Source organism: Leuciscus leuciscus, assembly GCF_965113295.1.
Source record: "Leuciscus leuciscus genome assembly, chromosome: 3".
Classification (NCBI taxonomy): Eukaryota; Metazoa; Chordata; class Actinopteri; order Cypriniformes; family Leuciscidae; genus Leuciscus; species Leuciscus leuciscus.
In genome coordinates, this window is record NC_138727.1 from 9,858,657 (window position 1) to 9,883,276 (window position 24,620).

At 40.7% G+C, this 24,620-nt stretch overlaps 2 protein-coding genes across 2 annotated transcripts in view; one reads left to right on the forward strand and one right to left on the reverse strand.

Annotated features, from left to right (window-relative positions):
- pip4p1b (phosphatidylinositol-4,5-bisphosphate 4-phosphatase 1b) lies at positions 1-5,544 on the forward strand. The gene is made up of 7 exons (XM_082165005.1): positions 1-238; positions 1,429-1,619; positions 1,738-1,844; positions 2,409-2,514; positions 2,619-2,671; positions 2,763-2,853; positions 2,951-5,544. Exons 1-7 carry the CDS (start codon positions 136-138, stop codon positions 3,092-3,094), a joined length of 795 nt encoding a protein of 264 aa, XP_082021131.1. The 5' UTR covers positions 1-135; the 3' UTR covers positions 3,095-5,544.
- LOC309495327 (FERM domain-containing protein 7) overlaps positions 4,988-24,620 on the reverse strand; it is a 25,085-nt gene continuing 5,452 nt past the window's right edge. Inside the window, exons 3-12 of the mRNA XM_082165002.1 lie at positions 14,561-14,603; positions 13,475-13,553; positions 13,281-13,378; positions 13,049-13,163; positions 12,755-12,902; positions 12,567-12,662; positions 11,769-11,932; positions 10,610-10,678; positions 9,323-9,398; positions 4,988-9,252 (exon numbers count right to left, since the gene is read on the reverse strand). Of these exons, the coding sequence (XP_082021128.1) occupies positions 8,200-9,252; positions 9,323-9,398; positions 10,610-10,678; positions 11,769-11,932; positions 12,567-12,662; positions 12,755-12,902; positions 13,049-13,163; positions 13,281-13,378; positions 13,475-13,553; positions 14,561-14,603 (1,941 nt within the window). The 3' untranslated portion in view covers positions 4,988-8,199. The remainder of the gene's footprint in view (positions 9,253-9,322; positions 9,399-10,609; positions 10,679-11,768; positions 11,933-12,566; positions 12,663-12,754; positions 12,903-13,048; positions 13,164-13,280; positions 13,379-13,474; positions 13,554-14,560; positions 14,604-24,620) is intronic.

Genomic DNA, 24,620 nt, shown 5'->3' on the forward strand with positions numbered 1-24,620 from the left:
TTCCTGGTAGCAGAAATCATGTGACGCTTCCTGGAGCTTTACTTTCACAGATCACTTTTGCTCTTCGTGAGAACATTTACCAGAAGCAAACATCCACAGCGTGCTTTTTTTTGCGGACTTGTGCTCGTTTACGACATGGCTGACGGTGAGCGATCGCCTTTGCTGTCGGACTGTCTCGATGGAAAGAACGGGCTGTCACCGGTAGATGAGACCTACCGACCGCTGACCAAACCACAGAGTGAGTCAAAACTGATCCGCATTGACAGTGGCTGTGTATAAAAGCCTATTGAGCAGTCTACCTACACAGCATGCTTGGGCATCGTAAGCAAAATTAAACTTATGATTAAATTCGATTCAGTTCGACTGTGATGATGCCCACGCTCACATGCAAAAGTATTTAGAATCCCCTTATTGGTTAATTTTAATGTGACTTATATAGAGCATAAAGTGTGTCACTGTACGCAGATCAACATATGTCGATTATGTGATTTAATTTGCAGTAATCTGTTATCTGCCGATCCTAAGCACAGCACAAGTAGATTAGTGCCAGATTACTGTACACCTGAAGCGCATGATTGAATGAATCATGATTTTTGCCCTCAGGCTTATCAGTATATCAGCACAAGTACTATTGACTATCAGCCTGAACATTAATAAACGTTTAATCATGTAACCATCTTCTACACACAATGTTGCTCGTCTTGGTAAAAAAATATACATTTTCTTAACTTTGCACAAATAATGTAAAATGGCAATAAAATAGTTAATATGGTTAATAATAATGAAGGGATTATTTTGAATAAACCTTTTATTGGTGTTAAATATTCTATCTATCTATTAATATTTTGTCTATACATGTATTCAGATATTTTTTAGCCTACTTACAGAAACATTTTAAGTATATTCATAATTTATTTAAACTTAATAATTTAAGTAAAACATTAAGTTTGAATGTGATTTCTATAGCGTAAAGTCTATTATGACATGATACGATAAGTCTGAAATTGATATTTTCTTTATTACGTTAATGTTGTGTAAAAATGTGTGAAGAAATTGTTCAATAATATTTTTCTTATCTCTTTGCATTCTGATATTAGTAAAAGTACACATCTGTTTCACTGCAAATAAATTAAAATAAATAATTTATTAATTTCTTTCTATTGTCACAGGCGACATACAAAGATTTATAAAAAAATTATTGCATAATATTATTAGTAATAAGGTCCATTTTATGCAAAAAAGTTAATCTTTTTTTAACATTGCTTTGATAATACATGCAATAAGAGAGTTAATAATATTGCAAAGGAAAATCTCAAGTCTAGTTCTGTATATTTCATTGTCATTTTTAGTGGCAGCATTGTCAATCCTTTTCTTTTTTCCTCACTTTCTGTTTGCCTTACATCCTCTCATGCTCTCTTTCCATCCCAGATTTCCCAGCGTTCCCGTCAGCTCCTCCCTCGTCGATGCTGGGAGAGGCTCCTCCACCTTACTCCCCGCTGGGCTCTCCGGAGAGCGGCAGTGCTTCTGTCATCGGCTGCAGAGTGTGTCAGTCGCTTATTAGTGTGGAGGGCAAAATCCACCAGCATGTGGTCAAATGTGGAGTCTGCAATGAGGCTACAGTGAGTTAACAAGCACATCCGTTTAGGACCCCATTCCTCAAACATGCATACTGTTTGATGTTTTAGCGAGGTGATGAAAACTGAACTAGATTGTGACATCACTTCCTGATTTATCTAGCCCATAAAGAATGCTCCAGCTGGAAAGAAGTATGTGAGGTGTCCGTGTAACTGTCTTCTCATCTGCAAAGTTACCTCGCAGAGGATCGCCTGCCCTCGACCTTACTGGTGAGAGAATTTAAAAGGAGACATTACCATAATTCATGACTCTTAAAACAGTATTTGGAACATGCCATGGTACATTGATGATATCAGATATATACTGTACCATGAAGCTGAATAATTTTTTTTTAAATAATAATAAATTAATACCTTTATTTAGTTATTTCAAATAAATGCTGTTCTTTAGAACTTCCTATTCATCAACGAATCCTGATTAAAAAAATTAAAAAAAGTATCCTGGTTTCCACAAAAATATGTTTTCAACATTGATAAGAAGAAGAAATGTTTCCTGAGCATTAAATCAGCATATCAGATTGATTTCTGAAGGATCATGTGACACTGAAGACTGAAGTAATGATGCTGAAAATTCAGCTTTGTCATCATTATCATACATATACTTTTTTAAAAACCTTATCAACAAATGGTAGTGTATATTCATACACCATGGTTGTCAATTTTTACATTTTTGTCAGTGGACTTTAATAGATAAAGTCGAATAAAATATTAGATTTAATTATGAGTTATTTAAATGTTTCTGTGTGTATGTGTGTCTTTTTTTGGGGGGATCAGTAAGCGAATTATTAATTTAGGTCCAGTTCATCTGGGTGCAGAAAGTCCGACTCCTCAGCCTAGCGGTGCCAGAGTTTCCTGTGGCCACTGTGCAAACACTTTCCTGGTAAGAACTTTTCTTATTCATACAAGTTAACATTTCATTGCTCTTTATTGATTCATTTTGCCTTACTGTATCTGTAACATAATGTCTTTCTGTTGTTGATTTAGTGGACAGAATTTACAGATCGGACATTGGCTCGGTGTCCACACTGCAGAAAAGTGTACGTTAAATACTATCCATAGACCTTCCTCTATTTAGTACCACACACTTACATTGATTACAAGTAAATTCCATTCCTTTCGTCAATATAGCTCATCGATCGGCCAGAGGTACCCTAGAAAGCGGAGTTTGAAATGTTTCATGTTGTGTTTGATCTTCATCATAACGACTGCGGGATTGATTGTAAGACTAAAAGCATTTTAGAGTTCATTATTTCAAAGAGTTGCCATTTCAGAATGCCTGGAAATATCTTTACTCTGTTCTCTTTCTTTCTCTGTAGGCTGGTACGTGGTTTAATGCACGGCAATATAAGGGGATTTATGTATCCTGGGTATTCTTCATTCTCCTGGTGCTGATCACTTTGGTCAGAGCCCTACATTGGGCTTGCATGAAAATCAGTGAACCACTGCACATCCACTCATAGAAGAGAGCAATGAGGAGCAGGAGGTCGAGATGAAGTGTAAAAGACAAGAATAAGTCCAAGTGAAAAAGAAAAGTAAGCCAAAAGGGATGCTAATGGAGAGATGCTCTGTCTAAATGGGTGAAGGACTGTCAGTAAAAATCCATATTTCCCCCTAAAATCAATGCAAAATAAAGTTCGATAGGCCAAAAAACAAAACAAATCAAATAATAATAATAATTATTCTAGATAATTATAATTAAATTATTATTTTAATTCCTTTTGGGGTAAAGTATGACCCACTTTTCACCCAAATAATTTAAATTTCAAACCCAATCTGTCCACATTCCTAATGGGAACCCGCTTCCTAAACACTGCACACTTTAAAAGCGCATAGAGAAACAAAATATTTCTGCATTGTCAGTAGGACAAGAACTTCTAGTTTAGTTGCAGAATCAGTAACTGCTGAAACAGGCTTTTTTTTTTTTTGCCCAGTGAATTGACTCTGACATCATAGTGGTATCACACATATATACGGAAGCATTGTAGTGCTGACAGAACTTGTAAGTGCCTCACATGACAGTGTGCTCTGTTGTTATAGCCGGTAAAATATAATGTATAATTAAAGCAAATATTGCCATATAAAGAGGAACTGCAGCTGATAGCTTTATTGAAAGTTGTAGGGTATGAACAAGAAAAAGGAAATGAAAACACACAGGTTTCAGAAGAAAAGGGGAAAAAGCAAAAGCTGATCTATTTTTTAGAAAGTGCATTTTAACGTCACAAATTATTGGATTGTGCTATAGATTGAATCATAGGCAACAATGAAGTTGATTTATTCTTTCAATGTATTTTATTGCTTTTGCATGGATATTATTCATTGGATCTGAATGTCTGTGGCCCAGGCTTAGACCAAACCCTTACCTTCCTCTTTTGTCCTACTACAGCATTCAGCATATCTTATCCTCACCCTCAAAAACAGCTTAGGCACCAAATTATGCTTTGCTTACTAACTCAAATTTTTTCACATCTGACACCATGCAATATTACAGAGATTCTAGAGATTTCTAATGATCCGTATGTTACTTTTATGCTGTTTTTTAAATCAAGCATTGCTGCTTATTATTTGTACCTGCCTGTGGTTATATAGTTATATAGCTGCATTAAAACCTTCTACCATGTATGCTATTAATAATTGTAGCATTACCGAGTAGATTACAGGCATGGATTATTATTAATTTTGACTATTTCTAAAAGAGACACAATCTGCGTAAACCTTTGAAATGCTGATGAATGTAAATATTCATCAAGGAGCATTGCTGTGATTAACTTATATCTTCACTATCAGAAAAAAAAAATGCAAAACTGGTACCTTTAGGCCGGGGTACAACAGCTTGTCACTGGGGCAGTACTTTGTATTACCCCTAAAATATGCATATTAGTACCTTAGAGTAGTAATATGTTCCCTTAAGGTATTGCTTGACCCTTTTTAGGCATAAATAAGGTACAAAGCTGTCCCTTTAAGGGTTTTACCCCGCAGTGTCAGGGTGTTGTACACCTAAAGGTAAAATTTTTGCAAGTTTTTTCTAATTGTAATGAGATGTAAATGTACCTGTGCTGACCAATCGCATCGAATCATTTCCAGCTGAAATGAACTCTTTGCATTGCACTCTTAATGGAGAATACAGATATATATTAATACTAATACTAATACTTATTCCTATTCTGTGAAATGCAGAAGTGACCAGTAAGTTTTTATTTTTGTTGTGTTGATTTGTTTACATGATTGTGCAGTTGTACTGTGCATTTACTTGTTTAATTTTTTGTTTAAAATGTGTATATATACATGTAGTTGCACTACATTTTAACGTGGTAATGGATCCTATCCTTGACATTGTTGATTTTTGTTGTTGATCATTTTTGTATGTTCCTTTGTGACTAAAAAGTTTGAACAAATCCTGAGTATTTGTATGCGTGTTAGAGGTTCTGACCGTTTACAAAATTATGACAACAGATGAAACGTAATAAAAAACTGAGGTGAAACTCATTTGTAGGGTAAGTTTCCAAGCTATAGCAGTGACTCAGTGAGTACAATATTAAGGTTAATCAAATGCTGATGCTCTTTTTGGCTAAATTAATTAATTAATTTTATGCTAAGCGACTTGCAGTGCATTCATTCAAGGTATACATTTTATCAGTTCATGCACTTGATTTTGAGCTACAGCAATAAAACTGAATGAGAATGCCCTTCAAAAAAAGAATGCTATTGTACAATCTGTTTTGTGATGGTTGTCACGTAATGTTAGATTAACATTATTTATAACATGTATGGACTTTTTTTGCTGTGACTACTTTTAGATCTGATTGTTTTGGGTGTACTTTCTTTTCAGAGGACTATGTTCAGAACATTTTCAAAAGGTTGTAGGTTGAAAACGCCAAAGAAATTATATAAATAAAGCTATTTTAAATTTGCATTTATTAGCATGCACTTTAAGCAAAAGGAAATGTGTGCAAGTGATTATCTTTGTAGGCAGATAGAAGTTGAGTATAGCATAGTTATATTTGACTAGTAGCCTATATAAGGTTAAAATGCAACCTTGTAGTGCTAAATGAGCTTGACTTTGCAATAAATTACATACCTCATTTATTGACAAAATTTCACATCCTTGCAAAAATGTTTTAAATACACATCACTGGTAGCACAAATGTCAAAGAAAGAATTCCTAGTGTTTTCCCAATCCCATTACACAAACATCTGATCATCTGTTTTAATTTTTAGTAAACAGAATCCGTTTTTATTAGTTACATAAACATGGACTTGGCTTTATGTTTCCTGAAAATTAAGATTTACTCAGAATCACCACAGAATGATTAGTCACTCAGTACATGGTTAGTACATTTTATGAAATAATTAATGATTAAAGGTATAGTATACCCAAGACACTTTAGTCATCATTTACAGAACCTCATGTTATTTCAAATTCCATGCAACACAGTTTTGAAGGAAATCTTAGCAAGTCTTTTCATGTCTGATTTATTTGTTAAATCTTTTGACTCAGATCTTTTCAATCACTTGATCAACCATTCTGAATGATTCATTCAGGTATCTGATTGATCCAGTTCATCCTTTTCTTCTTGTACTCCACAGAAGAAAGCCAAACAGGTTTGGAATGACATGAGGGTGAGTAAATAATGACAGAATTTTCATATCAGGTTGAACTATACATTTAAATAAATTCACAGCAGCTTACAACAAAATATAACTAGGCCTTGTTTATACCTGGTATTAAGATGCGTTTTGGTCGATCAGATCACAAGTAGACGAGGCATACACATAACCGTTTAAACCTGTGTTTTAATCTGTCTCTTTTGTCCACTTTCAACCACTTCTGTCCAGATTTCTTCAAGGGGAGGGTCTATGGGCAGGTAAATATATGGGTTTTTCAGATCTTTCGATCTAATGGACACGGAAACGATGGGAAACCACATGGAGAGCACGATGCTGATGATTTTGTTTCTGCTCTGAAAGCCGCAAGACCACACCAAATGCTGTGAGTGCGTATTAGAAAAATTGTGCTTGGCAAGTTTTTCTTCAAACCAAAATTGGGTATTGGCTCGACAAAGTGTAAATCCCATCTGGCAACAGCGTGCATTAAATCAGTAGGCGGAGAGTTGGTGGTCTTTTGTGGCTGTTCAAACACATTCAACCACATTTTATTTAGCATCCTCCACTTGTGAGCCGATCGACCAAAATGCATCTTAAAGGTGCAGTGTGTGATTTTTATCTAGTGCTGATTTTATCTAGTGGTGATTTTATCTAGTGGTGATACGGCATCTAGTGCAAATTGCAACCAACAAAAGTTATGGTGGCCGACAGGAAAAGATGTCATCGTCTGAGACAGCAGAAAGTAGCCAGTTAAGCAATGAGGTTTCTTTACAAAGATACATTAAGAAATTATGTTTACTTTATTATTCAGTAAAACGATATGTTATTGCGAATATGATTGTTACTTGTTCATCATTGTGTCAGTGTTTTATTCGCTGAGCTAGCTTCTTTGCACGAAGAACAACATAGTGACGAAACGCGCTCTGTAGTAGTTTGTCCATTTAGGGCTACTGTAGAAACATGTCTGCGCAAAATGGCTTTTTCAATGTAAGGGGACCCGCGGTCTATATAGATAGAAGTGGCTCATTCTAAGGTAATAAAAACATAACGGTTCATTATGTAAGGTCTTTATACACCACTGAAAACAGTTATGTATATTATATTGCATTGCTGTCTACAGATCCAGGTGTAAACAGGGCCTTAAATCAGAGATGCAAATTGACTTGAAATACTTCTCCTTTTTTCTTATTTACAGAAATATTACCTTACTGTGTGTCACCTGATTAATAATGTGCTCCTCTGTTTTTGTTACTACCACACACTCTCAGAAAAAAGGTACAAAATCTGTCACTGGGGCAGTACCCTAGGCTTTTAGGGCTAAATGGTGTACCTTTGGAAAGGGTACCGCCCCATGATTGATTTGTACCATTTCTTCTGAGAGTGCAATGTCTAAAGGAACACGCCGACTTTTTGGGACTTTAGCTTATTCACCGTATCCCCCAGATAAGTCCATACATACCTTTTTCATCTCCGTGCATGCTGTAACTCTGTCTGACGCACCCACCGTTAGCCTAGCTTAGCACAAAAACTGGAGGTAAATGGCTCCAGCTAGCATACTGCTCCCAATAAGTGACAAAATAACGCCAACATTTTCCTATTTACATGTGATTTGTATTAGTCACAGCGTGTACAAATAACAAGGTCACATGAGACACAGCCATCTTCTACCCATATACATACTGGGAACTTTATTCTCAAAAGGCGAAGCACTGCTACTTGGGGCGGAGTGATTTGCTCGCAGCACCAGAGAAGCCCCGTGGTGAGGAGCAGAGAGTTCGCTCAGAGCTGGAGTAAATTACTCCACCTCCGTAAATCACAGAGATGAAAAAGGTATGTATGGACTTACCTAACTCTGGAGGATACGGTGAATAAGCTAAAGTCCCAAAAAGTCGGCGTGTTCCTTTAACAGTTTATTTTATTTGTTGAGCCCCATCATTCAGGGCCAAAATTCTAAGCATGGCTACTACAACTTCATCACCTTAACAGTGGTAATAGTTGTGTTTTCCTGATCATTCGGGCAATCCGAGTCCTCTTCCTCTCCATCCTCTTCATCAAGTTGGAGGCTTCCAGAAGAGAAGCGCATGCGTGCCAGTGGTCCAGGACGTACCACTTTACCCAATGCAGGAAAGTATGGGTAGAAGGTGTCTGAATCCGAATCACTATAACTACCTGTGCCGAGTACACATAAAGAAGTGGGTCTTTCCGGGAGAGGGGCAGGACTTAGAGGAAGGTAGGTGGGCCTGGCAGGAACCTGGTGTCGAGAAAGGTGTGGATAATATCCCAACGGGCGATACTCGGATGCGTATGCAGCGGCGTTTGAGGCAAGTGTAGGTCGCTGGAATTTGAAGTCTGGTTGGCTTGAGGCTCGGCGCGGCAAGCCGGTCTGAAAGGAGGAGTCGTCGCTGTAATGGCCTGCTTCCACTCTATTCAAGTCCAGCTTCCTATTCAACCCAGCCCTCAGCCCTAGTCCACCTCTGGGGTACAGTCTCGATTCGGCTAATCCCAGGCCAGCAGGACGGAGCCTTTCCTGCTGCTTCTGAAGTTGTGGCGACAAGCAAGAGGACGTCAAGGACGAGTGGGCAATTTGTCTGGGATAGTATTGCAGAGGCACATGGTTGTGATAGGTTTGAGGGAGGCGGTCTAGGGATGAAGACGTATGGTCTTGCAGTAGGTAAGGGTGAGTGGTGAGTGGGAAAGTGGGCAGCACAGGGTGGAACTGGAGGTGGGGCGCGTTAGGATAGAGGAGCACTAGATGCTGGGCGTTAGGAGACAATCGTCTCTTTGCCTTCTGTCTCTGGGCTCCTCTACCACGATGTTCTTCTCCTGATGTAGACAGGGAACGAAGCTTGGGCGAGGCAGAGTTGCTTGAGAAGGCAGGATTTCTTGACAAGGGCCTGGATCGCTCAAGCTCATTAGTGAACATGACTTCCATCGCAGATAGGCTGCGCTTTGCTACGCCTGTCTGTTCACTCTGTTGCCCAGCAACAGTTGGGCCAGGAGGTAGATGCTCATACAGCTATGTGAGAAAAAAACGTGAGAACGTGGATTCAAATACACATCTGAAATGTAAGAAACAAGTACAATACCTGCTTAGAGACGTCAGTCAGTATGTCAGGAGAGGATCTGCACTGTCGAGTGTCATATTCAGACTTGCAGTAACTTCTGAAAAAAAGTGCAACACAGGCTGTAGATCAATCAATTCTTGTAACTTATGCCTGCTATAGACCTTATGCGCCAGAGAAACGAAGGCGCCGCCATCTTTAGAATATTGTCTTTTAACTTCCGTTTTGCGGTCCGCTCTGTATATTTCTATGGCATTGCTGTCCAGGAGTAATTCGCTTTTGAAGTGGATTTACTTAATGTAAAGTTAACGAAAGTTATCATGAGGACTGTAATGTTTAAAGCAGATGACTAAACAAATGTCAGTCGACAGGGAAGATTTTAAAACGAGCCGTTCATTAATAAACACGCAAAATCGCTGTGAAAATACAGACCGGAAGTCAAAAGACAATGAGCGCAGCGCTGAAAAGGGGCTGGATTACATAAGGTCTATAGACTGTGCAATTTCGACAATCCTACAAGATCATTACAAATCACACTGAACGACATGGATCTTATAAACTTAGGTACGACATGTATGTAGACTGTATGACACCTATAGATTCGTAGGCTGCGATGCAAGTTAGAATAGAAGACTAACACATCATCAGCATGCACTAGTGGTAAACAAATAGAACAAAAAGAATCACACTTTGCCAATTGTGGATTTAATGTGCACTGAAAAAAGAGGAGGAAGCGAAGAGGAAAATAGGGGCGCGGTCACGGCTAGGGAAAAGAGGCAAACTTGGCATGCAAATTTTTGACCACAGAAATCGCCAGGATTGGTCATCTTTCATTTGAGACAGCCCAAAATCGTACAATGTGTACCAACCATTAAAGGGGAAAATGTCAAAACGCATCCCAGTTTAATGTTCAGAGACAATTTTAAACCAACTGTAGGTTGACTTTCCCAAAAGACGTAACTTTGTGGTGCTTTTAACATTGCTCTGTTGGTTCCTGTCCCAAATGGTGCGCTTGATGTGTACTTGTGGTCTTGTGGACTTGGAGTGGTCATCATTTGTCTGTCCATGACATTGTAGGTTTCAGAATTGTGCTCAGTTTGAGTGGCTCAATATAGTAACGTTGACCCAACCAGTGGTCTTAGTTAAGGCTACCTAATTGTCTAATCAAATATAAGACTGCAAGAGTGTTTGGGAAACCATTATATATAATTTTTACTATTACCTTTAGTCCCACTAGTGGCACAGAAAAAAAATCACACACAAAATGTATGCAGAAATGTTTTCTCAACAACACCCAACATAACATCTTACCTTTCAAAAGGCAAATGTTTCTTGCCTCCAGAGGCCACACACTCAAGAAGTTGCTTCTGTGTCCTGCCACTACAATACCACAACCAAAAGCAGAAAAATAATTTTTACAAGACAATTGTTGTTGAGGTGCATGGTGCAAAAAGAATCTCATCAAGTCTTGTTCACACTGAGAGTGATTTTTTTGAATATTTGGATTCCCTGCCACTGGATGTCCTAATGTTATTATTTGTGGGTTGCATAACTGGTCAGAGTTTTTGAAAAACAAATCACTAATGGGCTGGTATACACTACCATTCAAATATTTGGGGTTGGTAATATTTTGTAATATTATGAAAAGAAGTTTCCTTATGCTCACCAAGGCTGTTTTATATGATCAAAACACAGTGAAAGGGTTATATTGTGAAATATTATTACAATTTAAATACTAATTTTGTGCTCAATAAACATTTATCATTATTATCAATGTTGAAAACAGTTGCATAATATTTTTGTGGAAACTGATTTTTTTTTCTGGATTCTTTGATGAATAGAAAGTTCAAAAGAAGCACATTTATTTGAAATAGATTTTTTTAATAACAATGTAAAAGTCTTTACTGCTATTTTTGATCAGTTTAATATTAAGAAAAATATACTATTCTATTTCTACAATCATTGTTTCAAGCAGTTTTCTGCTGAAAATGAATGTTCTCCTGTGTATATAAAATCCAGTAGTACATGATGCATCATGACCTGAACAAAATTAATATTTCTCAATAGATAAATCAATCTGGCTCAGAATGCTGACAGTTTCTTATACGGTTTTCTACACATAGTTTTTCAAGCATGTGGGCAGAGACATCATATAGAAGAGTAAAATCACTCACTGACATTACTTCTCCATCTTGCCTTCACTCAACTATAGTATCTGATCATGTCGCCACATTGCTGCTCTTTTGCATCAAGTTAAACTATTCTCAACTTTGTCATAACGCTAGACACATGTAATGTCTCCTAGTTGTGTGTTCAGAAAAAAAGTTTAGAGCTCCTCTATTATCTTCATTATACACTCTCAGAGGGTTCATGGAAGATGCTTAGTAAGGATCATAGCATAAAGTATTAGACAACTAGGGCTTCTTATTGCATTCCATATATCTAAAGTCGTTCTCTCTCACACACATACCTGTATCTGAAACTGGATCCTTTGCTGGACAGAATGGACTTTTGATGTGACTTGGGCTCCTCAGCAAGTCTGAAGAAAGCGTGATACTCCACACACATTTTCCAAAACGCCTTACACACATCTCTGCTGGCCATGGAAAATTCAACAGTGTCCCTCCTCGAAGGCTAATACAGTAAGAGTTGAGTGAATGACAGATTAAGATTGCTAAAAAAAATTCAGACTCAAATTAAAAATGGCTTTTTTTATGCTTTCAGGTGCTAGCTTAGTAGAAACACATTCCAATGCTAATGACTAAATACTAATAAATATAAAATATTTCACATTTTCCCTTCCTGTAGCTCAAAAGTAGAGGCCTTCGCAAGCAACATCAAGGTCATGGGTTTGATTCCCGGGAAATGCATGAACTGATCAAATGTGTACCTTGAATACAATGTACGTTTATTTTGCATAGAAGCCTCTGCATACATGTATTGGTGCTGATTATTTAAGAGGAGAAACAAAAGTTGTGCATCTGCCTGCTTCTTTTATGTGGTTTGTCTTTCTTTTCTTTTCTATCTCATTGTTGTCTCTCTCATGATAAATTGCTTCTGGTGTTCCTCATTTGTAAGTCTACCAGCTTTGGATAAAAACGTCTGCTAAATGACTAAATGTAAATCTAGAAGTCAGCACTAATGTTGCAACTTGCAGATATAATATATGAAGAGAAATATAATTTCAAGTGTTGCAGAGGAACTATTGAATTCTTTTCCCCCCAGTTTCCAAACAGAGGTCGTAATGGAGGGATTGTTTGAGTCTCACCCCAGTTTCAGTGTGGAGTTTGATAAGGAAATTTTTCCTCTTGAAGCTCAGCTTACGGATCTTGGCCCAGCTGAAGGTATTGATCTTTGTGTTTCCCTGATAACGGTAAAATATGTTTATTCTGATGCATCTTTCAAATTATGCGTTAATCTTAATTTTAAGTTTAAGCATATATTTTTGTACAGTACCTGAAAAACGAGTACCCCCATATGTGTGACAGCGAGATTGATTCTCATGCCTTCTCCATCATGGGCAGGGTGAGGGCGGATCCCGTACATGTCCATTTTGCGGGCAACCTCCAGCAAATGCACATCTGATTCAGCAGGAGTGTGACTTCTGTCACCAAAATCCAAATGATGTTAATAGCCAAAATTAAAGATGTTCAATTACACCTCTGTAAGGGCATACTGTATATTATAAGAGCTGCATGTTAATGGACATGTCATTTTGATATGCTCGTACGGTGTGTAGCTGTATGTTACCTGTGCTTTTTGTGAAAGCGAATGATTTTGTGGTCCAAGTACTCCTGGTTTGGCACGTATTGCTTATTTTCAAGATGATGAGCATCCAACTCGTCGTCATAATCCCCAATTTCTGCTACAAAGGGGGACAGAGAGGGAAAACCGTAAAGTGTATATGATAATCAAACTGATAAGATTTGGAAGCTTTGTATTTTGATGGCATGTAAACTTTCAATGAGATAAAAGGAGCTACCTTGCAGTATATGAGAGACCAGCAGGGCGGCGCTGTTGTCGTTACAGGTGAGGCTGCTATTTGACAGATCCTGTTTGATCTGAAGGGCAAACAGATACCTGTATAAAAGAGGCAGCAGTCAGACTGAACTCATATCAGCTATTACCATCTATTTGTCGGTCTATATATCAGATAATCATGTGCTTGGGGTTTACCTGGTTAAGCCTCTCTGCAGTTGTCCTGGGTCAGGAGGGAAAAATTTCACTATAAAATGGAACGCCACATCACTGGTATCTATGGGAAGTACACAATGTTATTTGACCCAAAAAATTGCGTTAAACCTACTTTATTAATAATCTTAATATTAACTAAAGGCAAAGGTTCAAGTGGACAGTGATAGTTTAATGGTTAAGCATCTGGGATGGTAAAAAAAAAGCTTAAGTCTAGGGAAAAACTGAATAAGTAATTGGTGAATACTAACTTCTGAGACCACATATTCATATTAGGGGATACAGAAAGCATCTAGAAAGTGGGGTAAGATGTGCCAGGGGGTACATTCTCAAGATATAGTATTTTTTTATATATATATTTAAAAGTATGTTCATTTGCAAAAAATGCTGCTGACATGCAGCATTTTTAGCTGTTTGAGGAGTTTTCTACATGGCCAGTATAATGAGTGTTATGTCAAAGTGTTTTGGGGGCAAGTTGGATTTCTAAATCACTTTTTTTTTATATGCCCTATTTTATGGCCCAGGTGGTGCAGTGGGTAGAATTGTCGAAGAACTGTGTTCTCGCTGTGTCTGCGTGGGTTTTCTCCATGCTCCAGTTTCCCCCACAGTTCAAAAACATGCAGTGAATTGGAGATGCTAAAAATTTGCCCTGGGTGTGTGTATGCGTGTGTTGAGTCCCAAGCCATGTGATGGGGTTGGGGAAGACCCTGTGACCTATCCCGGGAAAATCATCGCCAAGAAAACTGACGAACAGTCTCTCTGCATATGGCAAGTGATAGCCCATAGAATCACTAAGAGTTGGATGCAACTGAAATGGCTCATGAGTGAATGATTTTATGGCCCAATGTTGCAGATGCTCTATTCTAATTTATATAGATAGCAGATATCCTAAAATATATTAAGTGTATCAATTTGACCTCTAAATCCTTTTTCCTTGCCAATAAACGACTAAAATTGGCACACCATTCACCAGTATTATGAGTTACCATAAGTTAACAAGCATTTGCTGAACAAATAATCAGTTGAAAATTAATCAAGTGGACCTTGACACAAGACCACTAGAAAACTTACTTTTGATTTGCTTAGCCACTGGTTTCAGGAGTTCAAGCCAGACCTGTATAATAAACATTAAGACATGATTTAATTTCCTATTGCAGCATACAAATATCCAAGTGTGGATAAAGCAACTATTTCAAGGGACAGTTCACCCCAAAATAAAAATGCTGTCATTGTTCAACCTGATGTAGCTCTGTCATTATTCACTGATAATGAGATCAATGATCAATTTTGATTTGTGACTCACTCAGATCAGTTTTGTGAACTGGATAAACCCATTAAAAAACTCACGCTCAAAAGGTCATCGCTACTTCTCACATGAAGTCACTGCAAAGAGTTTGGCAGATTTCAAAATCTTCAATGAGCAATGGCTATAAGTTCATCATGGAAAGCTATCTTTATTAGACCTAAAAGACTCAAAATATGGGTCACTTTTTTTTCTAAATCCCATGACCAACTACATTATTGAAAAAGTATTTTTTTAGTGTTCCATAAGGGTGAGCAAATGATGACAACATGCTTATTATTATTTTTAGGGTGAAATATTCCTTTGAAGGGATGGTTCGGAGTAAAATCAACCTTTGCACCGTGACCTCGAGCCAAACCCTTTTTCCCCTTGGTCGAACATTATTAAAGTTAGAGCTTATTTAGAGATATCAGCCGTATGGCTTAGTGTAGGTGCTAATGGATCCTAGGCTGTATCTCGTAAATTACCCCACTAATAATGGCCAGAATGGTACCAAACTTATACAGTAGTACAAATAGGTTCATAAAACGAGGCATTGGAAAGTTTGTAAGTACATCAGGAGTTTATTTAAATAACACTTGCCTGATGGCTAATGCTACCGCTAACCCGCACGTCGAGGTCACTTCAGTGATTAGGGAAAAGCATGTAAAAGTCCTGGCAGAAAGCCAGTAGGCTATATCCAACTTTTAATTTTTTATTTTATTTTTAAGTGTGGACAACTTAGTGTTAACTAATAACTGTTGCAAACTGGTACTACCAACAAAATATAAGTGCATTCCTGGAACTGGGCGTTGTTACATGGAAAGAACCTATATGAGGATATACGTGCATATATATGAAACCTATATGCAGTTTATATGCACAAATATGCTGCATATATACAGCATATATGCACATTTATGATAATATATATGCTGCATATATACGTATATATGCCACATATAGGCAAAATTGAGGTGCATATATGTGCATATACAGGCCATATAGGTCTCCTGTATTGCTTCTTTATATCCACATATAAGCCCTATATGTACATACAAGATATGTCCCCTATATAGCTCATGGCAGGATGGCCATTTTGTAGCTCATATCTCACTTTGGCAACTGTCATGATGCCTAGCTCAGATAGGCACATCTATCAATTCGAAGCTCACGGAGCTGAGAAGATCAAATATATATATATATATATTTTTTTTTCTGTTCAGTTTTTTGTCTTATTTTTGTTCTTGTACTATTTGATTGTTGTTAAGTAAATAAATAATGTAAATTTCTACATCTTGGGCTTTTATTTATATTGCCTACACTGTAAAAAAAAAAAAGTGTAATTTTACAGGTAATGGTCTGTATTTTTTTTACAGAATTTTACCGTTTTGTCATTATACAGTGAATGCCTGTTATTTTACAGATATTTGCTGTAATTTAAAGGTCCACTATTAAATTTACAGGTTTGCTTGTATTTTGGTTTTACATCAATTTTACGTTTTTTAAAAGGAACTTGTCTGTATTTTTACAAAGTAATATTTTACAGATTTTTTTCTGTGAAATTAGAAAACAAAGAAAAGAAGGTATAACTGCAGAAATCTGCATCTATTCAATATGTTGTCCTTACAGATTATTAAGCATGTGGGGGTTAAAGTGAGTTTTTTTAAGGTTAAATAATAGTATTTGTACATACAGTAGCCTACCCTACATAGGCTACAGTAGGCCTGTATTGAATTCTTTTTTATTGCATAGGCTATAGTCTTTTAATCTTGTCTTGCAAATAGAGGCTCATTTTGATCATTATTTCATTGTCTTATTCTCCCATAATTTCATGTATATTTTATTAATATTTTTCCAAATCTCCGTTGCTGCACATTCAGGGCTTGTGTGTGTGTGTGTGTGTGTGTGTGTGTGTGTGTGTGTGTGTGTGTGTGTGTGTGTGTGTGTGTGTGTGTGTGTGTGTGTGTGTGTGTGTGTGCGGCTGTGCGCGCGCGCGCGCGATGACGCAGATTCAAATTCACCGCCATTACGTTTCCGCTGTTTAGTCCCGCCCACAACGGTTAGCTGATCAGTCGACTTTGGATCTGTATCAAGGGCAAGCGGAGATTTGAATTCAGTCTACTCTAGTGAAGTGGATTGTGAGATAAACAGTGGTTCAAGGCAATCGTCGAGAGCAGCCGTGAGCAGGAGCCCTGTTGTCAGTCAGTCCGTTTGGATCACTGATCTATATAATGTCATTCTATATAACGTTAGATCAGTGGTTTGGATTGTCGGAAATAACGCCCTTTTCAGTGAGCCTGGTTCGTCACAGCGGACATCATGCCAACCGATCACCGGCTGAGGTAAGAGTCTACATGTGAACGATATTTTATATTACATTTGTGTTAAGTTTACGTTACAGTTTTCAAGCTAACGTTAGCATTTTAAATGATGTTCAGTTAACTGGCGAGAGCTGGAGGGCAAAACACTGAAAATGTAGCATGCGTCTTTACATTTTCCATCTGTTTTAAGAAAGATCAGTTGAACCCACATCTCAAAAGACCTAAAACAAGATTTCGTAGACTTGTTATACATATCAAAGTCTGTTTAATTGTGTATAAAATCTTTGTTAATACGCGATAGTATCTGTCAGTAAATCAATTTCTTAAATGGCGGGACATTTTGAAACACTGTCTGGAAGCTGAAAACTCTTCTCTTAAAAAATAGTAACCACGTTTTTGGCGGATTTTTATAACCATTTTTAATAACCACAGTTATACTACAAATAGGCCTAACGTTACAAAGTTAAGAGAACGTTAAGAGAACGAATTCAGTAAATACTGTACTTGTTGATGATACAGGAAAGCACAAGACTAGAATATGAACACAACATGATAAATTGCATATTCTGGCTGCATCTGCTTGTTAACACGTAGCTATAGAATGCATATATGTGCATTAGGCTTATAAAGTAAGTTGAGGTTTTGCATTGTCCCCGTGGAACATATTCTGACATGTGTAAATGTAATACTGAGTTGTAAAAAAAAAAGTAATTTAAAATATTGTAATGGCCGAGTCTTCTGATTCCATATGATTGCACTAAAAGTGGCAGAAAATGTAATTAGTTTTATACTATATTTTCCCATGTGAATATTCATTTGATCCTTGTGAGGCCACTGTAACTGCACAAGGTTTGGTTTTGCTACAGCAAGACCACGATTGTGTTAGATTCCACCCATCTATTATTATAATTTTTTTGTATTGTAACTGTCATTTAGAAACATGGGTTTTTCTATCACTTAATGACATATATCTCTATCTTTCATTCCAGCCAGAGGATCTGACGGTTGCTGCTCGCATCTCAGCCTACCTGATGGAAAATTCTTGCTGGATGAATGACCTTCACCTTCAATTCAACCTTGCCAAGACAGAACTGCTTATGGTTTCACTTTCAGCCAAACCATGCGATCCTGCTGATTTGCCTTATACAACACCAGAAAGATCCGGCCCTTCCTATCGGAGCCACACAACTCCTTGTCTAAGCTCTTGTTCTATCCAGACTGGACTATTGTAATGCTCTCCTGGCAGGCCTTCCAGCATCAGTCAAACCTCTGCAACTGATCCAGATGCTGCAGCAAGACCTAAACTCACTGCTTCAGATCTATGTGTCTCCAGAAGCTTGTGTTCTGTAAGTGAACGGCGCCTTGTGGTGCCATCATCCAAAAGAGACACAAAATCACTTTCACTGACCTTTCCCTGGACTGTTCCCTGCTGGTGGGATGACCTGCCCAACTCAACACATTTTCAAGAAACCGCTAAAGATCCATCTTTTCATAAACACTTGACCCAATAATACTAAATCTTTGTTTAAAAAAATAAATAATAATAATTTCTATGTGTACTGTGCTACACTAACTGGGACTTGTTACTGCACTTGTTGCTTCTATTGTTCTCTTAATTTTTAAGTCACTTTGGATAAAATGTAATTGTAAATGTGTAAAATAAGTTATATTAGAGTATAAAGGCATACAGCAATTGCCTTTTAATGTGGATATTTTTACATGTTCTAAATTATATACTAAGATTGTATTTCCTATCATTCACTTATCTTGATGTTCAGTGTTTATGCACGTATATATGTACACATATGTGCATATACACTCACCTAAAGGATTATTAGGAACACCATATTAATACTGTGTTTGACCCCCTTTGCCTTCAGAACTGCCTTAATTCTACATGGCATTGATTCAACAAGGTGCTGAAAGCATTCGTTAGAAATGTTGGCCCATATTGATAGGATAGCATCTTGCAGTTGATGGAGATTTGTGGGATGCACATCCAGGGCACGAAGCTCCCGTTCCACCACATCCCAAAGATGCTCTATTGGGTTGAGATCTGGTGACTGTGGGGGCCATTTTAGTACAGTGAACTCATTGTCATGTTCAAGAAACCAATTTGAAATGATTCGAGCTTTGTGACATGGTGCATTATCCTGCTGGAAGTAGCCATCAGAGGATGGGTACATGGTGGTCATAAAGGGATGGACATGGTCAGAAACAATGCTCAGGTAGGCCGTGGCATTTAAACGATGCCCAATTGGCACTAAGGGGCCTAAAGTGTGCCAAGAAAACATCCCCCACACCATTACACCACCACCACCAGCCTGCACAGTGGTAACAAGGCATGATGGATCCATGTTCTCATTCTGTTTACGCCAAATTCTGACTCTACCATCTGAATGTCTCAACAGAAATCGAGACTCATCAGACCAGGCAACATTTTTCCAGTCTTCAACTGTCCAATTTTGGTGAGCTCGTGCAAATTGTAGCCTCTTTTTCCTATTTGTAGTGGAGATGAGTGGTACCCGGTGGGGTCTTCTGCTGTTGTAGCCCATCCGCCTCAAGGTTGTGCGTGTTGTGGCTTCACAAATGCTTTGCTGCATACTTCCGTTGTAACGAGTGGTTATTTCAGTCAAAGTTGCTCTTCTATCAGCTTGAATCAGTCGGCCCATTCTCCTCTGACCTCTAGCATCAACAAGGCATTTTCGCCCACAGGACTGCCGCATACTGGATGTTTTTCCCTTTTCACACCATTCTTTGTAAACCCTAGAAATGGTTGTGCGTGAAAATCCCAGTAACTGAGCAGATTGTGAAATACTCAGACCGGCCTGTCTGGCACCAACAACCATGCCACGCTCAAAATTGCTTAAATCACCTTTCTTTCCCATTCTGACATTCAGTTTGGAGTTCAGGAGATTGTCTTGACCAGGACCACACCCCTAAATGCATTGAAGCAACTGCCATGTGATTGGTTGATTAGATAATTGCATTAATGAGAAATTGAACAGGTGTTCCTAATAATCCTTTAGGTGAGTGTATGTACATATAATATAGGAAAATGGCCAATTTTATATATGTCACATATATTAAAAACGCCTCGGTTACGACTGTAACCTCGGTTCCCTGAAGAGGGAACGAGCGTTGGGTCGAAATTGACGCTATGGGGAACGCTTTGCGTGATGACGTCTTGAAGCACATGTAAAATCAGTCCAATGGTTTGGCGGAACGTCAGAGGCGGGTGACGTCACGTACCAGGAAGCTATAAAAGCCGGCCCGAAACAGAAAACGAAAGCTTCGTTGAGTCTGAAGTCGTGCTGACAGGCATGAAGGAGATATGGCAAGGTGACGCAACGCTCGTTCCCTCTTCAGGGAACCGAGGTTACAGTCGTAACCGAGGCGTTCCCTTTCAAGGGAACTCGCGTTGCGTCAAAATTGACGCTATGGGGAACGTCTACACCAACGCCACCATAGCTACAAATGTCTGTCCTGTGTGTAATCAAGTGAGCAGCACTAGGAAGACAAAACCCGAGACCCTGGAGTAGAGTCTAGGCCTAAAGAGTAGAACCTGACGAAGGTGTGCTGTGAGGACCAGCCTGCCGCATCACAAACGTCCTGTAAAGATACTCCTGATATAAGGGCCTTAGAGGCCGCCATACTCCTAGTAGAGTGCGACCGGACAGCCAAAGGAGAAGGCTGCCCAGCCGCCTCATAAGCAAGTGAGATAGCCTCAACCACCCACTTGCTCATCCTTTGCTTAGACACTGGGCCTCCCTTGTTAGGGGACCCAAAGCATACAAATAATTGATCGCTTTTACGCCACAGGGCAGCTCTGTGGACATATGCGCCTAACGCCCGAACAGGGCAAAGCAAATTATTCGCCTCCTGGTCCGCATTTTGAAAGGGAGGAGGACAGAAGGCCTGCAGAACAATAGGTCTAGCCACATTAGTGGGGACCTTGGGGATATAGCCCGGTCTAGGGTGAAGAAAGGCTTTGACCATACCCGGAGCAAACTCCAAGCATGACGGAGCAACCGACAGTGCTTGGAGATCCCCTATTCTTTTTAGAGAAGAAATGGCTAGAAGGAACAGAGCTTTCAAAGTCAAGAATTTCTCAGGAACCTCCTCAATAGGCTCAAAGGGGGCCAGGGAAAGGCCTTGCAGCACAATGGACAAATCCCAAGGTGGAACCCTAGAGCGAACTGCAGGCCTCAGCCTCCAAGTGCCACGAAGGAAACGAGATACCAGAGGGTCTTTCCCCAAAGACATTCCACCCAAAGGAATGTGGTAAGCACCTATGGCCGCCACATAGACCTTTATAATAATAATAATAATTCATTACATTTATATAGCGCTTTTCTCGGCACTCAAAGCGCTTTACATAGAAGGGGGGAATCTCCTCAACCACCACCAATGTGCAGCATCCACTTGGATGATGCGACGGCAGCCATATTGCGCCAGAACGCCCACCACACACCAGCTTACTGGTGGAGAGGAGACAGTGATGAAGCCAATCAGAATATGAGGATGATTAGGAGGCCATGATAGACAGAGGCCAATGGGCAAATTTGGCCAGGATGCCGGGGTTACACCCCTACTCTTTCGAAATACATCCTGGGATTTTTAATGACCACAGAGAGTCAGGACCTCGGTTTAACGCCTCATCCGAAGGATGGTGCTCTTTGACAGTATAGTGTCCCCATCACTATACTGGGGCGTTAGGACCCACACAGACCACAGGGTGAGCACCCCCTACTGGCCTCACTAACACCTCTTCCAGCAGCAACCTGGTTTTCTCAGGAGGTCTCCCATCCAGGTACTGACCAGGCTCAGCCCTGCTTAGCTTCAGTGGGCAACCGGTCTTGGGCTACAGGGTGACATGGCTGCTTTAAAGTGGACGGGGTCAGACCTGCAGTGAACCGGTCCTGCAGGAACTCCAGAACTGTACCAATTGGGCAGTTGACTGGATCCAACCGACGGTCACTACACCAAGAAGTGAATACTCTCCACTTCAGGGCATAAAGTTTCCTCGTGGAGGGAGCTCTGGACTGTAGAATGATCTCAACAACCTCAGTTGAGAGACCTGACTCTATGAGCTGGGCCCCCTCAGAGGCCAAGCCCACAGGTTCCACAGTTCTGGTCGGGGGTGAAAAATCGAGCCCCCTGCTTGGGACAGAAGGTCCCTCCTGACAGGAAGCTCCAGAGGATGCCCGTCGAGGAGGGACACAAGATCGGGAAACCATACTCTGCCCGGCCAGCGCGGGGCTATAAGAAGCAGGCAAACCCGGTCCCTGCAAACTCTCTCCAGAACTCCCGGGAGCAGAGCAACTGGGGGAAAGGCGTACAGACGTAGCCTCGGCCACGTCTGTACCATAGCATCCAGTCCCAGAGGAGCTGGATGCGTGAGGGAGAACCAAAGTGGACAGTGAGACGTCTCTCGAGACGCAAACAGATCCACTTGTGCTTGGCCAAACTCCCTCCATATCAGCTCCACCACCTCGGGGTGGAGCCTCCATTCCCCGGGCCTCGGCCCCTGTCTCGACAGAGTGTCTGCTCCTATATTCTGGACCCCAGGGATGTAAGCTGCCCTGAGGGACAGCAACTTCCCCTGGGACCACAAGAGGATATGGCGTGCCAGATTGCATAATGGGCGCGAGCGCAAACCCCCTTGGTGATTGATATAGGCGACTACTGACGTGTTGTCCGTATGCACTAACACATGGTGTCCCCTGAGATCTGTGATAAAGCTCCTCAGAGCCCGGAAGACAGCTAACATCTCTAGGCGATTGATATGCCAGGAACGATGATGGTCTTCCCACAGACCTTGAGATGAGCGACCCTCTAGGATCGCTCCCCAACCCGTGAGGGAAGCATCCGTCGTTAGCAGTTTGCGACGACAAGGAGTTCCCAGCACTGGGCCCTGGGACAGGAACCAAGGTTTCTTCCACATAACCAAGGCACGTAGGCATCGCCGCGTGACCTTGATTGTGCGAAATGGGTTGCCCCTCGGGGAAAACCCTCTGGTCCTGAGCCACCACTGCAGGGGCCTCATGTGCAGTAGTCCAAAAGGTATCACGTTGGAAGCTGCTGCCATGAGACCCAACAGTCTCTGGAACTGTTTGACAGTGAGTAGCTGGCCTAGCTTTACACTCTTCACAGCTGCAAGGATGGAATCTACACGTGGCGGTGACAGGCGCGCCTGCATCGACACTGAATCCCAAACCACGCCTAAAAAAGTGGTCCTCTGAAGTGGAGAAAGCACACTCTTATTTGCGTTCAGCCGTAACCCCAACTCTTTCATATGGGCGAGAACAACATCTCGATGTTGAACCGCCATCTGATGCGACTGAGCTAAAATCAACCAATCGTCGATGTAGTTCATGATGCGAATACCCTGGAGGCGCAGAGGCGCCAGAGCTGCATCCACGCATTTGGTGAAAGTGCGGGGTGATAAAGCCAGGCCGAATGGAAGAACACGATATTGGTATGCTTTGCCCCCGAAAGCAAACCTCAGGAACTTCCAATGACACGGACGGATGGAAATATGGAAATATGCGTCCTTGAGATCTATCGTGACAAACCAGTCCTCGGACCTGATCTGTGGCACGATTTGTCTCAATGTTAACATTTTGAACTTGAGCTGCATGACTGACTCGTTCAGAACTCGAAGATCTAAAATGGGACGCAATCCTCCGTCCTTCTTTGGAACTATGAAGTACCGGCTGTAAAACCCGGTTTCCCTGTTGGAGGGAGGTACATATTCTATGGCCCCTTTCTCTAACAGAGTGTTTACTTCCTGTTCCATAACCAGAACCTACTCGGGGCCCACCACTGTGGGCAGGACCCCCATAAACCAAGGTGGGCGTTTCTTGAATTGTATCTGATACCCTTTTTCCACGGTCTGCAGGACCCAACGAGAAACATTTGACAGTAGCTTCCACGCTGTCAAAGATTCTACTAGAGGTACCAGCCTCTCGAGACTGGTTTCTGGATTTTGTTGCTGTTGAGTAGTCGGTTTGTCGCCCTGTAACGGCGCACCGGCAGGGAACGACCGAACAGACTGCTCCAGCACCCTCCTCAGAGGGGGCGGGCATCCCGAGGCCACTACGTTTCCGGGTGGTCCTTGAGATATGTGCTCGCCGGAGACCGCTGCGCCCTGTAACACCGGAGGCGGCAGGGTTGGCAGAACGGTCCCCTGAGGGCACCGAAGAGAAACGGGCACCGTAAAATGAGGTGTTAACCGCTCTGCTTCGGGGGGGACTACCCTCATTTGTCCTGAGCCCTCGGACGTCAGGACTTTTTCCCAGCAGCCTTCTTGGCGGTAATAACGGTCCGCAGATCCGTTCTACCCCTTGAAGGCTGCTGGGTTTGAGAGCGCCCTCCGTGTCCCCGAGATTTTCGTGGGGGAGCACGGGAGGACACACTCTGTTTTTGAGTGGCACGATGTTCAGCGCTCTTTTTAGAGGAGTGAGGCTGCTCCCGCTCAGCAGCCTCAATGAAAGACCGGCGGGGGAGAAGTTTCTGCAGT